Source organism: Lepisma saccharinum, chromosome 5 (genome assembly GCF_977018435.1).
Source record: "Lepisma saccharinum chromosome 5, izLepSacc3.1, whole genome shotgun sequence".
In the NCBI taxonomy this organism is placed as follows: Eukaryota; Metazoa; Arthropoda; class Insecta; order Zygentoma; family Lepismatidae; genus Lepisma; species Lepisma saccharinum.
In genome coordinates this window covers 85,620,003-85,638,813 of record NC_139233.1, presented here as the reverse complement: position 1 = coordinate 85,638,813, position 18,811 = coordinate 85,620,003, and the positions used below count along the sequence as shown (strand labels likewise).

Genomic DNA, 18,811 nt, shown 5'->3' with positions numbered 1-18,811 from the left:
ACGGCATGTTTCAACGTTAAGAATGAAAACAATGTAAAAATTGTGTTTTCACAGAAAATTTGAGTTTTTAATTTATCTAAAATTATGTAAGCAAGTTACCAGTTTTTTTGTGTTCACCATCGTATTCTCTACAAAATTTCCTGCAAAACTACAGGTACCGATTTTACTTAAGCTAAATTTGTAAATCCAGAAATTTCACAACAGCGCACTCGTATTTCTCATAAGAAAAGCATTGCCCATAAGAGCACATTGTGTCTTCTGAACGTGAAAACGACTTTAGTAGAGAAGCACATTCTTTTCTTCTACTGCAGTCACATAGAAATTAGTTTGTTTTTTAATTGGGTATGCACATTTAAGGCTGCTTTAAGATACAATGCCTTACAAGCAACGTCAAAAATGTATTACACTTAAGGAATATGTAATTTGATCTGAATCATATCAATTATTTGGAACAGTTTATTATTTTTATAAAATATTTCTTTCATAAATCTGTAATGCGCATTTTAAAAGTAACAATATTTTTATGGTGGACCTAATAACGTATTTGTAATTTAATTAACTTTCGTATTTATGATGTGTGTGACTTTGATGAAAGCAAATTATTTTATTGTTAATATTGCAAATATGTCTTCTTCTTGGTTCAAAATTATAACTATTTTAATCCATAAGAGCAAAATATCAGTGAAAACTATTAAAAACGTAAGCCCTGTGTACATTTGAAATCATTCTTTACAAACATGTCAAGTTAAAGAAAAATATAACAAAGTTACAAGGTCATAATTGTGTCTTCATTGATTTGTTTTATTTTACATCGTGTCGTGTGTCACTTTTGGCTTATTTGCGAAGATGGAGATGAGTGATGATATAATGAAATTGACGATTTGATTTTTTTGATTTGATTTGATTTAGTTGATTTTACTTCGCGTTTTGTGCCTCTTGGCTAATTTGCGAAGATGGGGATGAGTGATGAAATGATGAAATTGATGAATGGACATTCACAAACAACTAAGCCCGACCAGGATTCGAACCCGGGACCCTTGGCGTCGCAGCGCGATGTGCTAACCACTCGGCCACAGGGTTGGGCAATGAAATTGACGAATAAGCACTCAAAAACATCCATGCCCAGGCTGGGATTCGAACCTGGGACCCCTAGTGTCGTAGTGCGATTTCCTAAGCACTCTGCCACGGAGGCCAGTAATTGTTATCTTGAAGATAGAGATTTAAACTACGGATGGCCTTTCGAAACAATTGCTTTTCGATTTTCGAAAATGAAAATTTTCGATTTTTAGTTTTTCGGTTTTTCGAAGAAAAAAAATAGTTTTTCGAAAAAAATAGTTTTTTTTAAAATAAATCGTTTTTCGTAAGAAAATTCGTTTTTCGAAAAAAAAATTGTTTTTGAAAAGAAATAGTTTTTCGCTTTTTTGTTTTTAGAAGACTATTCGTACTTGAACTTTTCATTTTCGAAAAATGATTTTTATATTTTTAATTTTTTGAAAAAAAGAGGCCATCCCTATTTTATGTATAAAATGCTTATTGTATCACAAAAATCTAATATTGCCATTGTATGCAATTTGGATAGGCTACGTAACACAGCTTTGTATCAAGAGAGGCTTGTGAATCGCATTCTGCTTGGCATGCTGAGGTAATAAATAGAGCCTCTGTGTGTGTGAAGTAGATATGTGAAGCTGGAAAACCGTTTATATATAAACATTTTTTTACAAATATTGATCTCCATATAGATATAAGGAAGTTATTTTTAATCACAAGCATTCAGAACTTATTTTTTAAAATACTAACGTAATAAAACGATGAAATCTACTTTTCTAATGGTGTTCATTTCAGTCAAAGACATAGGAAAGCAAAAACTTGTTACAACAAGTAGCTCAGGTTATTGTTTATTGAATAAAATTATTATTATTAAAGGCTTTCACTTTTGTGTTACAAATTGTTATGATTGCTCTAAAAAGCCCAATGTTAAAATATTATTATTTAACTGACATCACAAGTTAGCTTCAATAAACCGGTATCTCATCACTCACTTTGATAATATCGTTGCATGTAAAGCATAGTAACTACAACAATTCCTTGAACAACCCTCAAACAAATCGCATGTAGCACCACTGAAAAAAGTAATTTGGATGAAATATCATGTTTGTATGATAGTAAACATACAAGTGAATCATATTTGCTGTAAATAATTTAGAAATTTATATTAATTTGTAAATCAGATTTTTTTGAAACATCAAATTTCAATATCTCGAAACCTGCATTTTGTCACTTACCATGGTTTACACCCGAGCCCTTCAAATTTATTCTATAATAATATGACAGTAACGAAGGGAAAATAAGGACTTTTTCAAACTTTGCTTGTTAATAGTAGTAGAAATAGATAATTTGATTTGTAATTAGAGTATGTCATACCTTCATACGTATACTAAAGATCAAAGAAAGACAGAACTGAATTATGATGAGCAGTTTTCAAGAAATGGCGCATTAATTGCTGCCTCGCGCTGTTGGTTGAAATATCGACCATATGTCCTGAATGGGTCGAAATTTCGACCATCTGGATGCTAAAGGTTAAATTCTGGATTTGGAAATTTTACTATCTGGATTTCGAAGGCAATCCTCTTTCCGGAGGGAAGAGACTTATAATAATATTTTCACATGTTTTCAGGTACAATTTGTTAGCAGAGCAGCTCTTAATGCGCTTTCATGGTCAGCTGTCACTGTATCAGAGCAATTCAAGTCGAGAGAGTTGGTTAAGATTTGGTGCCACAAATTCTCAGCCATATTGTCTGGAGTAGAAATCTCCACCTATGGCTCTATGAATGCACTCCTTTGATTCAATTCATTTCTGTGGAACTACTGAAACTAAAAGTAATGTGCTCTCTAGCTATGTTTATGTGTATTATAACAAAACACATTAACTGAAAACAGCCATTTTTCATTATTATTTGCTTTGAGCCCTGTACAAATCACAACAAATTGGAGCTTATATCTGAGAAGTGCTATTTTCCTCTGTGAAAATCAAAGTCTGTCAAGCACATTTTCATTGTACAAGACATGGCCAATGTATCGAGTCCCATTACAGCTGTTACCTAGCTTTCTAGTGGGGAATCCACTATGATTTCCTAATGGTGCTGAATCAACTCTGATATTTTGGAAGGCCTACCTGGATCGATCATAAAACTGATCGCCACAGAATATGTCAATTAAATGTGAACACAGTCTTGAACAAAGTAAACCAAAATAAAGTTTAGTCTGAAATGGTAAGTTTACTTGAATTTGCAGTTGCTTTACGGTGTCTGCCTTAAGAACTATTTCACCACAGATTTTAATTTGGTTCATGTATTATTCTGAAAAAATCAAGATTTCTTCTTTTTATAGCGACAATGCTAGTAAAAATATACTAAAAATCTAGGAATCAGAGGAACAAGGGAATATGTTTTTCTGGGCATTCACTCTCATTAAAACTGGAAAGTTGATTTAATTAACATTTTTCCTTGTCTATTTGAGGCGAGGACTTGCTGACAGCAGGGCGTCTACCCCTTTGGTGTTTTGACAGCTTATAAATGTTACAGTATTCTCAATGAATTTTCACTCAGGACTCCACCTATTTTACTTGTGGTGCATTGGGGGGTGGAACTGAAACTGCTGTTAACAACTTTCTCCCTTGAAAATGAAACTCCATAAAAAACATTATTTGGAATGCAAAGTTAATAATATTGTATTCCATTGCAATGTAAACAATTTCCATTCTTACCTCTGCTGCTTTGCTATGAACTGTATAGAACAATTTCAATGATTTGTCAGTAACTCAGATATATGCCAAAAAATCCATCATAATACAGCATATAATTGAGGAGCTTAGTGGAAAAACGGCATATCCCACAAAATTTTCAAAAACGTGATAACAACAAATTTGGAATTGTGCACCATTAATCCATCTCCTGACAAACTTTCACAGTTCATTTGCATACCACATGGGTTGTACACCCACATTAATGAAACAACACAATTGTTTTTCCGACAAGTTGAGAGGAAAAATGACCTATCCCCTTTGCTTCTTATTGCAATGAAGCATGTAAAATGTGTTGCGGTCTGCCACTGGCTACAAGCCAGGTAATCATCCAATCGTGGTCACTCTTGTATTTTACTGTTGAAAGTAAACATGGCAGCTGTGCAAGTTGTTCCAGTCTCGTGTGCTCACCTGTAAAACCACAGAAACGACAGAGAAACGAAGAAAATTGGAAAGACAATGAACGTAAGCGCAAGAGGAACACAGGTAAAACGTACGTTGGACGTACAGGCAAAGAAGTACCAAACAAAGCACATATTGATGTGGTGTGTTGCAGAAGTGAATGGTGCCAGTACATGGACATAGACTCTGAGTCAAAAGATAACATTTTCCTTTCCTTTTATAACATGGGCGACTTTAACAAACAAAATGTTTTGGTCTGATCTGCAGGTCAGCATGGGAATGCGTTTACCGGACAGACAGGAAAATTCCAAATGTTTCCCGACGTGCTAATACTTTCCATTATGATCTGTGTCTGCCTTCCGGAAAGGAAGTCAATGTATGTAAACGAGCATTTTGCAATGTGCATGGCATCACTTAGCATAGATTGCATACCGCTCGTGGCGAAACAGAAGCAAGGAAGAAAGATTCGTCTGGAAACAAATTGCATTCACCACTAGAAGATGGTAGAGGTAGACATTACAACAGGCCACATGCTATTGCGCAGGAAGAATTGAATATTGTCAGGAATCACATCATGTCTTTCCCAAGATACCCTTCGCACTACAGTAGGACTTCCAACCCAGAACGCTCGTATGTAGTTGCAGTGCAGTCCCTGCAGCAGATGTATTGTTTGTATGCGGAAGAGTGCAAACAAAAGACTATTACTCCAGTGAAGTTACACAAATATCAACATGTATTCAACTATGAGTTCAACATTGCATTTAAAATGTCATGCACCGATACATGCAAACATGTGATTCGATGCAGCATGTAGAACCTAAGCCACTCGAATACAAGTTGCATCTTCGTAAAGCCGAAGCTGCATATCAGTCTTTGAGGAACGCAAAAAAGGAGTGCCAAGATGTTGACAGCAACACAATAGTTATCGCCATGGATCTCTAACAAGCACTTCCAAGCCCATGATCAGCACGGAGACTGTTTTCTACCTGCGGCAGTTGTGGACACACTGGTTTGGAATCCATTTCTGTCATCACTATTCTGCGGATATGTGCATCTGGCCAGAATCTGTCGCATCTCGTGGTAGTGAAGCAATTGGAAGCTGTATCCTCAGAGTGATGACAAACCTACCGGAAGATATTCACAGCAGGTCTAGTATATAGTGATTCTTGCATTTGACAAAATAAGAACTCAGTAATAATGGCCCTGTGGATGTACTTGCTGGACATTACCGATCTCAAAACAATGGAGCATAGGTTTTTGGTCCCGGGCCACACTTTCCTACCATGTGATGCAGATTTCAATGTCATTATACACCCTCACAATGGATAACGCTAATAAGGAAGGCAAGGAAAAAGAATCTCTTTACAGTAATGGAAATGAACACCCAGGACATGAAGGCAATGTCAACCTTACGGTCACTTCTGACAATACGAAAAAAAACAGAAGATGGACAAATCTTCAACATAAGACAAGCAACGTGCATGCGTTTCACGAAAGGCAGCCACATACTTCGAATGTGAGCCGTGGAGTAATGTGAGTTTCCAACGAGGAAGAGGGCGGTCACCATCATTAGGGCAAGTGGTGTTGAAATGCAAGTATCCAGAAGGAAGGGCTATCCAGAAGGCTAAATATGATAATATCATGACAACGTTGCAGTACATTCCACCCCTTTACCACCAGTTTTACACAACTCTGAAGTGGAACACAGGGGAAGCAAGTCAAGTATGTGGTGTTATCGAAGATATTGATGGCAGTGACACCGAGTCATACAATCATATGAACTTCCTCACAAAGGAATTGATGTAAGTGTGTGTTGATTTGCAGTGCAATATCACAGACATTCCTTTATATTGTAGTGTTAGAATTGTGTAACTCTCTTGCATATTAAAGTGTTGGTGCCTTCAAATGCAAAACCTTCTTTTTTTGAAAACATGCTTATGTGGGATAAACTGTTTTTCCACTAAGCCCCTCAATTATAACTCTTGTTTGCAAAGGAATTTCATCATCAAGCACTGCAGCACGTGTATAATTGTGACACTACACTTTACTAGGATTTTTTTTAATTTTTACTTAAGTTTATGCCATTAAATGTTGTATAAAGCATTTTGTACTTGCTTTGTACATCTTTGAAGACCAAATTATTTACTTGAACATACGAGCAGAAATTAAAAAGTAATTGAGTAAATTCTTTAGTCAAACGGAAATGTATTCACAAAAACTGAAATATACATTTTGAAGGTTCATCCATACACATTTGTCCCACTTTGACCCCAATTTCTCGATGCCCATGCAATAGAAATCGTTCGGCTGGATGCGTACCAATGATGCACAGCTGTCACAACTTCCGTGTTGCAGCTGAAGTGTTTGCCGGCAAGTTGTTTTTTTCAGTGGAGCGAACAGGTGAAAGTCTGATGGGGTCAGGTCTGGACTGTATGCTGGGTACTTGAGGATTTCCCAAAATCAGGAATTGGCTTTTTGCGTCACCGATGCAGCCACATGGGGACGAGCATTGTCATGGAGAATGATGATTTCCTCCAGAGATTTCGTTGGACGTTTATCGTGCAGAGCAGCTCGTAGACCATCCAGTGTGGCACAATATGCAGCAGCATTTACAGTTGTTCCTTTTATCACAAAATCAGCAACAATGACACCATAGCTGTCCCAGAAAACAAAACCTTACCTGATTTTTTTGGGTGGGGGCAAGTTTATATTTTTCCACTTTCGTTCAGGGGTGTAATGAAAAACCAGCAATTCATCCCCGGTAGCAATGCGGTCGAGGAATGTGTTTCCAGCCCTATACTACCGAAGCAAATGCTCAAGACTGTATCCCATACGTTCCTCCATATGCTGTGGTGTGAGCTGTCTGGGGATCCATCTCGCTGACACTTTGTGATACCCAAGTTCTTCATGGATGATGGTGTATGCACTGCCATATGAAATGCCCATTGCACATTAAATGGGGTTCATCGAAGACATTTACATGCCCTGCATTGAACTTTGCACACCAGTTACAGACATTTGTGAATGTCATGCATGTGTCACCATACACTGCACACAACTCACGATAGATTTCAGGTGGTTTCTGTCCCTTTGACCACAGAAACCAAATCACACTCTGCAGCTCAACTGTGTCTAATGTCTCAAGCATAGCTGCCATTTTGAAACAACTGCCTCTCAGCGTGCACGAGGTGCACACACCTGCCAGATGGTGGCAAAGGTGGCATAATACATGTACTTCCAAATGTATATTTCAGTTTTTGTGAATACATTTCCGTTTGGCTGTAAAAAATTTACTCAATTACTTTATGATATCCCCTCGTAGTTTAATGTCATGCTACAATGAAGTTCGAAGAGTGCTATAGAGAGGTGTGTAAAAATGACGGAAAATAATCTAATGGAAATCATCAATCCCTCATACCGTATCGAGACCACCTCTCCATCTTTCTGCAAGAGCTTGTGTAATCTCCAGGCACAGGACAATATTGTCCAAAACTCTTCAAAATATTACTCATACGTATGTACAGGAGTGTATTCACAATTTTCTCCACTCAAATGCTCTAAGTGGCGGCTCATGAAGATAACAGTTAGTGCTTGTACAGACATAAAGAAATCAGAAATTTGGATTCCCTCTGAAATCCAGATTCTCAGGTTTTACTATCCAGAGTCCGGATAGTAAAATATCCAGATCTGGTCATCCCTAGTCTCTACCTGCAAAAAAAAAATTTCAGCTCAATACTTTTAAAATTACAGGAGTTAGCATACTGAAAGTAAAGAGGAACAATTTAATTTAAAAAATCAGAATCTATCAATACATGCAAATGAAGTAAATCATCACAAAATAGACTTTACTGAAAGTGTCGAGGTATTGTGCTTCGATCACATAAGCTCGGGCAGTTTTTTTTTACCTTGGAGCGGTCACCCACGAACTGCCTCCACGGAACACAACATGGAAAGAGTTGAAGCGTCATTGAAGAAGACAGACGGGTCACTGTGGATACAATTGCAGCAATACTTGAGATAGGACACAGTGCAGTGCAGGAAATTACTGCAAGGTTACGCTATGAAAAAAATTGTTGTTCCACGTTTATTGACGGCAGACCACAAAGTGCAGCGAAAAAAACCCAAGAACTTCTTCAGAGATATTGCAACGAAGGCAATGATTTTTTATTGAATATTGTGACCGATGATGAAAGCTGGTTCCATCATTATTAACAGGAAACAAAGCATGGAATGGCATCATTCCACTTCACTGGCAAAAAAGAAAGCAAAGACAGTGCCGTCTACTGGTAAAGTTATGGGATGCATTCAGGTTGAATTTCTTGAACCTGGGGTAACCGTAAATGCTTGCCATTATATCCAACCACTTCACAAGCTCCATCGTGCATTGCAGGATAAACGTCTTGGAAAGAAAATCATCCTTCAACACGATAATGCATGCCCGCATTCTGCTAAGTACACCAAGGAAGAAATTGAGAAAATGGGTTGAGAAGTTCTGCCTCCTTACAGTCCGGACATTGCACCCTCAGACTCTCATCTGTTTAGTTTTGTGAAGGAACAGTTACGAGGCCAACAATACCACATGACAGAGGACATACAGAAAGCAGTGTGTCAGTGTCTGCGAGTAGCTGAAACGGAGTTCTACCGTAAGGGTATTTTCAAGCTTCCAGAAAGGTGGAAAAAATGCATGCAAGAAAATGGAGACTTTGATGAAAAGTAAAGAAAAGTTTGTAGATTATGATGTACTATGTTTTTTTTATCATGTACTATATTTTTTTTATGATGTACTATGTTTTTCTTTAATAAAACCAAAAATTGGTTCATGAAAAATTGTTCATCATTACTTTCAGTATGCCCCTCATACATACTGATAACTTAGCTTCCATTGATATGAATCTCCTCCTAAACATTTCCTCAAACTTCTCATGTGTGTTCTATACAGTTTAGGATATACCAAAAATATTCAAAAGAACATTGGATTCTTTTGTCTATTTAAATTCTAAATACCAAGATCAATGAGTATCACATGGTCTTCAAATCATTTTCACCTACAAGGGAGAACATGATGGTCTTCTAAATAAACACCAGCATATAGAGCTGTGTGCAGCATTGGTCCTCCTTTATTTTGTTTGTCAGACTTCATACATCTTTAATGGAACACAAATTCATTACATGCTCTCAATCACTATCACAGAATTTATTAGGTTAATCCATAGTAGAAATCAATAAGAATACTGTCTTACACATTATTGCTTGAAACCACTTTAATTTGTTTGCATTAATTACTTGTCAAAAGTAACGAAAAGTCCTACTACCCAGGACATTAGTACTAAAATTAATAACAATTCAAGGGCTATTTCATTTGACCATGTGGGAAAGTCACATTTCTCAATTTCAGTGTTCCAATAAATTCAGGATGGAAAACTTCACATCATCTCGCATAACAAAATACAAGGCGTGGCTATGAAATAACGGAACTGGTCGTCTGCTGGTGATGTTAGTAGGGAAGGAGGGGTGAGAGGTAAAAGGTGTTGACTTTGAAGTATGACGAGGAGCTGTTGTTACGCTCTAATAGTTACTGCATAGTGATGGTGGCAGCATCATGCCGAGTGTAAAGATTGAGCAGAGTGTGAAATTGAACAAAATGCCAACAGAGTGTCTTCCATTACTATGGATGTTGTATGGGGACAATACCAAGTCATATACACTCATCTTGGAATGACACAGAAGGTTTAAGGAGGAGAAGGAAGCTGTGAAATACATCCAGCAAATTGGTGAAATGCATCTGTAACGACCAGCAACTGTTTCCGCTGATAAAGAAACTGAGAGACAAATTTTGCATGAATAACTGAACATACGTAAAGTGTGCAAAATTGGTCCCCAGAATTCTCTCACACAGTAGCTACAGGACAATCCGAAAGACATCTACTCTGACGTCCTTGAACAGATCATAAAGCACCACAACTTGCTGCTGAATCTCTGTAAGAACAACACCTACACCTAGATGCTGCATCAATCAATGCCCTTTCTGTGCGCATTCTAGTGTTCGAGCATCCCCCATACTTGCCAGTTTTAACCCCGTCTGAACAGAAAGTGAAAACTGCCTTCAAGGGAATCCATTTTCCAGTCCATGGAAGCAGCAGTGAAGGCAAAAACAACAGAGTTGTGCACAAGGAGACAGTTGCAGAGTGCCAACACTGCTTCCAACAGTGACAGACCCATATGCAGCTTTGTCAGTAAGGGAATTTATACCATCAGTCCCATTCTTTATAGCCACACCTTGTATATTATGAAGGCTTAACTTCCACAAATTACAAAACAAACTTTTCGTTATCAGCCTTTAAGAAACACACACCACATAAACCTTGAGAAGATTTTAGTTCACACTCAATAATAATACAAATACACCACAGAACAAAAACAACCTTATTCTTTTTTTTCTGGAATAAATATGCAGGCTGCAGGAAGCACCATCCAGATTATGTTTTCTTCTACTCTCCAAATTGAGTTTGCTCTTAGGCATGAAGACAGACGATTCAATTTTCACACAAAAGTAGTTTGAGACTTTGTTTCAAGTCCACTTTATGAACAGACAGCTTATTCAGGAGTGGACCTAAAGTTTGAATTGAGACCCGAACCACAATGTCTACCAGGAACCGAACCTGGAACTTCTTCATTACAATGCTACAATTTTACCACTATGCCCTTGGGGAGGTCCTCACATAAAATACTAAGGTTTTCAGGCATGCTTTTGAGGTTGTCACATGTGTTCGGGCTTTCAACAGCTGCTTGTATCAAAAAACATATTTATCAGAGCTCATAATTGACAAAAAGGTCAGCACACAATTTTCAATAAAAGTTAATAAACATGCATATTCTACACATGTACAGCATAAAGTGTGCTATGTACCTCCACAGAGGATCAAACCTGAGAAAAATGCTTAAAAGAGAACTTTTTTTCATTTTCTGAACATACATAGTATATATATATATATATATATATATATATATATATATATATATATATATATATATATATATATATATATATATATATATATATACACACACATACATCCAGTGCTTTTTTTCTGGGAAGAAAAAGTTCTGGTACTCTTCAAGTTAGTTTGTTATTGAATGATTTGATTCTTTCCATCAGTTTCTTTTTGCTTCTTTTAGCTAATCGTGGTGATGAAGATGAGTGATGATATGATGAAGCAACACTCACAAAGAACACCCATGACCATACCGGGATTCGAAGCCAGGACCCCTGGTGGCAGTTAGATATTGTTATTGCGTTGGTTTGTTACTGTGTTCAACATAAGAATTACTCAAAATATTGTGGTATGTTCATAAATGATTGTGAGTCCACGTAGTTACATACACACACATTTCTTTTGTTAGAATAAAATATTATTGGTTTATTCTCAGCTATAAAATGGTGCCAGTATGGCATAATGTTGCGTACTAGCAGAAAAAAAGCACTGTGTATTGTCATACTGCTTGGCAAGAAAAAATTATACACAGTGATTTCAAAAAATTCTGGGAGTATAGATTCTGTAGATGTATATGTGATGGTATCCTTCCCATGAAAATTTCATCACACAGGACTCATTCAGCAGCAAGCAGTGACGGTGGAAAATGTGAGTGTTTTCTTTATCACAAGTGTCATGATGGAACAAAAGAACTGCAATCAAAATTTGTTTATATGTAGAAAAAGGGCACCAGAGACATATTCGATAAAGGAAATCATGCATGGAAAGCACTATTATACTGCAGCAAGGTGTTCAAGTGTAAATATGGTCATGGGTCACTTGTAGCTGAATCAAGAAAAGGGTGACCCTCCACAAGTACAACTGAGAGAATGTAGTGTGTGTTCAGCTGCGCTGTCCACCAGCTCTTGACTGAGTATCCAAATGTTATCAGAAGAGCTCGGCATTGTTGTGATTAGTATGTCTTTGGCAAACAAAACCTGTATGGCAAGTTCATTCCACAGTCATTAAACCAGAACAAAAGGAATGTTCGGAAGTACCGTGAAATCTTTTGAATGAGTTAATGGCTAGCTGAATTTCTTAGAGAACAGTGCCACTGGTGAAGAGTCATGATGTTTGCAGTATGACCCATCCACCAAACAAACATCAAATAGCTCAATGAAAAGACTCAGGAGAGGAAAGACTGATAAAAGTGAGGCCACAAAATCAAAACGGAAAACAATGCTCATCATATTGTTCAATTCAGGGGGACTGATCAATTGTAAATGCGTGCACCCCTGTACAGATTGTGACTGGGCTATTCTACAGTTATACTTCATTGCCTTTTGAAAATAATTTGTCAGTTTGTGCCAGAAATGTACCAATCAGGAGATTGATTTCTCCTGCATGACAATGATCCAGAGCATTCTTTGCTCATTGTGTTGCAATTTCTTGCCATTCACTGGATTTGCCACCAGGTGACTTTCCCTATTCCCCAAGTTGAAGACAGCACTGAAAGGAGAGCTTTCTGATGATGTGGAGACCATTCAGAAGAATGTGACAGTGAACTCAATCCCAAAGGGTGTTTGTATGAGCCCTCTCAAACATGTATCTGATACAATTTTGTTCTTAGTAGCATTAGTTCCTGACTTTGTGAATAGGGGGACAGTGTGTGTATGTATATATCTTTCAAAAGATATTATAAAAGGAACATAATAGCAATAAAAAAACAAATAAAACTTAAACTTAAGTGTGTTTTGAGTCCACTTTATGTACAGATAGGCTAATTGAGATTCGACCCACAGCTTAAAGTGGAATCCAAACCATTGTGAATTGTGCCTCCACTTAATTACAAGGTGATGTTACCCCATGCCATCATGGTGGTAAAAAACAGATGTTTTGAGAAAATAATATCCATATTTTAGGAACTGACAGACAGATGATACATGATTATGACAGCTTACCAAACTGTGAATTGTTCCCTAATATAGGAGAAAGTTACAGAATTGTGAAAGCTGAAAGAAGCACGTTATAGAACAGGACAATTGAAGATAAAGGAGTTTGGCGCTAATATAGTAAAATGGACGTATACATATGTTTCTCTTATAAAATTAAAAGACCTGTGGGTTAACTGAACAATCAAAAGTGAAGAATTTAAAAAGGATGCAAAATTCTAAAGGTAACTTTTCTGTAATAAGATCAAACCAGAGTTGTGCAAAACTTACCATTAGCAGCTGATGCGATTATTACAACAAAAATAAATTTACTTTGATTTGCTACTTCATAAGATGACTTTACCACACACACATCACTTCCATTGGAAACTCCACATGTTACCCCCAAGACCTCACAACGACGAGGTGTTGTGGTTAAAAGGAAAGGTTGTATCGCCAATATAATGGCAGTTAAATTACAAAATGTTAAAAAAAAATAATATAGTATTTTCACTTCATTACATATAGTTTTTTTTTTTTTTGCCTCTGGCACAAAGCACATATTAACTTCTTCACTCACATAAAGTCTTCAGATGTCCTGTTTGAGATATATTTGCCTTTAACTTATGACTATAAGAAAAAGAAAGAAGAAAAATAACAAAATTACTTAGGTTTAGTTTCTTGATCTGTGACATAGCGGATGTATATGTTGTCTTCGGGAAAATTTTCCAATGGTACTTCATGTTCATACATGTAAGAACATGCAATTGCCAAAACTGAACCTGAAAAACAAAATGAGCACTATTACAACATGGTAAATGAAGGCATATTTGTATGATAAATTGAACATCTTAACAGACACCTTGAATAATGCATCTGCATCTTAGCGGCTAACAACACATACTATTTCCGGAAGCATTTCATTAATTGCTAATTTCACCAATGCATCAACCATCACTTTCACAAGATCATACAGTGATTGAAGGAATTATATAGGATTCTTTCAATATGCCCTGTACTACTTGCTGTCATTTACAGTGAAATCTCAATTATGCGTTTTATGAAAAAAACAAAAAACAACATATTATTGAAAGTTAATTAAAATGGTAAAATCAGGTACACCGTATTTATACATGTATAATGCACCCTATGGTTTTGATGCTGAAAAGTGACAATTACTTACAATTATAACATACACAGGGTGGCCACACCAGGGACATGATAAAATTCAAGTACAATTCCCGGGTTTCAACGCGAACTTTCCAAAAATTCAAGCAGATGTTTTTCTCTATTTCAACCTTACGTATAACCTGCCTCTCACCACCCACCCACAGACACACACAAACATAATAGCAATATTCGAATGTATCCAAAAATTCTAATTCAATTTAAATGGTATACAGGGTGTTGCAAAATACCTGTTACAACGCTTGGGAGGTGGTTCGACAAGTAAAAACGAGGAAAAAATGTCATGTGAAAAAATGTCGAAATCGGCACCGTTTGCGAGTGACAGGCGTGCGAAAATCGCCTCACACCATGCGTAAAGTACAATAACTCAAGAAGGAAGAAAGATATCAATGTCGGAATAAAATAATACAAACAAAATCGTGCCTGACGAATACAATGGTGCAGCAATTGAGGCCCAGTGTAAATTGCACAAGGTGACTCTCAAAGAAAGTGGGGAATCCCGATGGAAAATATAGGAAATTTACTACTATTTTCTACATAATGTTGAGATCGGAATGTAGGCAGTAAAAAATGACGACGTATGTCCACATGTCCCACTACTGCTGGGACACCGTCCCACACTCGGGAAATAGGAAATTCACTCGAAAATGACGCTATGCCGTCAAATTACGCTCAGATTGATTTCAGCTAATTGGTACAGAAAGCTCCACTAGAGGCGCTGTGAGTGTAGGTCACCTGTTACGTATTAGTGTTGGTGGATACTACGTAGAGACTGTAGTCGACCGTTGTTTTTCCTGTCTTGTTCTGCGTCTCGCAGCGTGGAGTTTAGTCTGGCGTGTGTGTATGGTTGAATTGCGCTAAGGAATACTGTACGTAGAGTACGTATTCCCGTGTTCTTTCTCAGTTTGCAACAACTGCGTGGACACCTGTGTGACATTACGTGGGTGCTAATCACGGTAGTTGTGATCCGTCACTCGGAGGGAAAGTGCCCCTGTTTCTGGGCAGTTCTCGAACAAGACAATGGTGGAGTACTCTACCCACGAGCTTGCTGATATGCATCTCGTTTATGGAGAGGCAAACCGAAACAGCCGTGAAGCACGTCGTTTGTATCACGAACGTTTTCCCAATAGGCGATTACCAGCACATGCACTCTTTCAAAGACTTGATGCTCGACTGCGTGAAACTGGATCTCTACTACCCCGTAGGTGGGATTGTGGAAGACCCCGCACTGTGCGCACTGTGCAATTTGAAGAGGACGTGTTGGACGCGATACGAGACCGTCCTGACACCAGCACACGTGTCATTGCTCGTACTCAACAAACCCACCATAGCAATGTGTTCCGCGTTCTTCGAGAGGAGGGATTGCACCCATACAAATTGCATAAGGTGCACCACATACTGCCCACGGACTTTCCCCTACGCATGGATTTCTGCCAATGGTACGTGCAACAAACTCTTTCCATTCCAGAGTTCCCAACAATAGTTTTGTGGACCGATGAGGCAATGTTCACCAGGGACGGCATGTTCAATAGCCACAACAGCCACGTCTGGGATATGGACAATCCGCATGCAATCATTGTGCGCCATCATCAACATAGGTTTGCAGTGAATGTGTGGTGTGGCGTAGTAGGTGACCACTTGATAGGCCCGTACATTTTGCCATCTACTTTGTGTGGTGGGAATTATCGGGTGTTTCTACATGACGTATTACCTGAACTTTTGGAAAACGTGCCACTGGCAGGTAGACAACGTATCTGGTTTCAACACGACGGCGCCCCCGCACATTTCGACCGGGGAGCCAGAGCCTTACTCAACGATATTTTCGGCGATCGTTGGATTGGCAGGGGTGGACCTTTACCGTGGCCACCTCGTTCCCCCGACCTCACACCACTGGATTTCTTTGTGTGGGGAGAAATGAAAAGGCTCGTGTATGAAACCCCTGTGGAAAGTGCTAAGGATCTCGTTGCTCGTGTTAGTGCCGCTGCTGGGACAATTGGTGACATGCCAGAGGTATTTGCACGTACCAGACAATCAGTGCTTCGCCGATGCCATCTTTGTCTTGAAGTCAATGGCGGACATTTTCAACAACGTCTCTGAGTATACCGGTGTTTGTGTGAGCCCCTATCAGCACCACATAGTGTCCTTTAGGAAAGGTGCGAGTGAAGATGCTGGATATCGCTGTACTTCATACCGTCGATCTGCATGTGCGGAGGTTGTGCGCTTCTCAGTGGAATCCCTTCCAGATGTGCTGTGCCTGGAAATGTTACATGCCATTGTGTGCGTTTTCTCGCCATTCTCCGTCTTCATTCCTTCGAGGATTACCCACTTTCTTTGGGGAGCTCTCTTGTAGTATATGTACAGCCTAACGACATGTGGCCATTGTTTAACTTTTGTTTTTCGTACTGCAAAGTAGTGTGTCAACATTAAGGGATTGAAAACTTTTTTTTATGATTTTCCAGTATTTTTTTCCATTTGGGATGGTGTCCCAGCAGTAGTGAGACATGCGACAAATTGGTTTCTTTTCTTCGAACCGCAATGTGAACCGTGTACAACAGGAGATTTGCAGTTATTTTCCTATTTCCCGGGTGTGGGACGGTGTCCCAGCAGTAGTGGGACATGTGGACATACGTCGCCATTTTTTACTGGCTACATTCCGATCTCAACATTATGTAGAAGATAGTAGTAAATTTCTTGTATTTTCCATCAGGGGATTCCCCACTTTCTTTGAGAGTCCCCTTGCGCAATTTACACTGGGCCTCAATTGATGCACCATTGTATTCACCAGGTACGATTTTGTTTGTATTATTTTATTCCGACATTGATATATTTCTTCCTTCTTGAGTTATTGTACTTTACACATGGTGTGAGGAGATTTTCGCACGCCTGTCACTCGAAAACGGTGCCGATTTCGACATTTTTTCACATGACATTTTTTCCTTGTTTTTACTTGTAGAATCACCTCCCAAGCGTTGTAACAGGTATTTTGCAACACCCTGTATATGCATTTTAAATATTTAAGGCACAGAGTTTACATTTGTCATTTCACACACAAACACTTGAAATACACCTACAAATGCAAGTCACACATGTTATGGGATACTGTAACCTAAGAAAAATTGTTAACTCTATAAGAATTTCAAACTTAAATTTACCAAATCAATGTCAAGATATCTTATCTTGCAATAATCTTCTCTGTCAGATAGACTGTTCTGCAAAGGACACTAACAAAGTAAACGGATTGAGAGAATTCTGTTTTATTTTCAATGCAGCTTTCTTTTCCTTCTTCAATAAAAATAAAATCTAAAGTGTGAAAAACTTGTCTCAGGGTATTTACAATAAAAGTTGCAATTTTTCACATCTACGGAGAAAAATTCATTCACACATAATTCCTGGAGCCAATAATTCATGCAGAATTCCCGGTGAGTAGGCACCTGGTACAGCACAATTCATGTTCAAAAAAAGTTTCTTAATTGTAGGTTATAAAGCTGTTGCTACGTATCAAGAATGAGGCGCATGGCTATGCAATGAATCAGTCACCCATTTCCATGCAGACCAAGATTGAATATCGTTCACTGTATTCGAGTCACCCCTCCCTTCTCTATGTTTTGTATTCCAAACCTTTCACTTTTGTAACCACCTTGTTTATTCTGCAGTTAGAAGAAAACAAGATCAAGATGGGAAAAAGGCGAGTTATACTCCACTCCTGCTTTCAAATTGCTAGTTCTGCGGTAAGTGCAGGAACACGGCAACAGGATTGCAGCTGGAAAATTCAAGGTTGGTGATGAAAATGTAAGAGAATGGCACTTTGCAGTACTGAGGAAGTTATTTTTCATTATTTCTCCTCTAACAAATACCGATGATATGGCTCACATGTGCACCTGATCACTGCCACAATGGCTTTGGTTTGCTGGGGAACATAAAATGTTCAAATAGAAGGTGAAAATTCTTGAGAAACAGGAATTTCACTTTTATGTGTGAAAAAGAGAAGGTAGGAAAACCTGCCAATAAATGTTTTACATTGTGAAAGCAATTTTTAACGAAGTTGTTTATGATGGTTAACTGCAAACATGGAAAAGCCCGTGGGCGTAATATATAATTATACCTGTTGGTATTACAGGTTATATGTAGTGACCATGAATCGTTAGCATGTGTTGGTGATCACTATCATCTGTTCGCAATAAATTTCTAACAAGGATATTTGGCATTATTTCTTACACAATAAATCACAGACGATTCTGCTCCTGTGTGAAGGGAGGTGTGCAATCAATTGCCGCCAGAATGGAGCTGTTTTGTTTGGTTCCGCAAAACGTTTCGATGGGAGGTGAAAAAATGCAGCAGAAGCAATTTTTAATGAAGTTGTTTACAATATTTTCCTGTGAACATTGATAAACTCATGGCATAATTTGTATTTACGCATGTTGATATATACGTGTTATACACCATGGCCAGAAATTGCAGGCATGTATTCGTTATAGTTTCTAACCCGGACATGATTTTTGAGTACCGATGATTCGCGGGCA

At 38.1% G+C, this 18,811-nt stretch overlaps 1 protein-coding gene across 1 annotated transcript in view; it reads right to left on the bottom strand.

Moving 5' to 3' along the window:
• Bub3 (mitotic checkpoint protein Bub3) overlaps positions 1–18,811 on the bottom strand; it is an 86,245-nt gene that overhangs the window by 14,697 nt on the left and 52,737 nt on the right. The window contains exon 8 of the mRNA XM_083122741.1: positions 13,771–13,885. Coding sequence (XP_082978867.1) covers positions 13,771–13,885 — 115 coding nt within the window. The remainder of the gene's footprint in view (positions 1–13,770; positions 13,886–18,811) is intronic.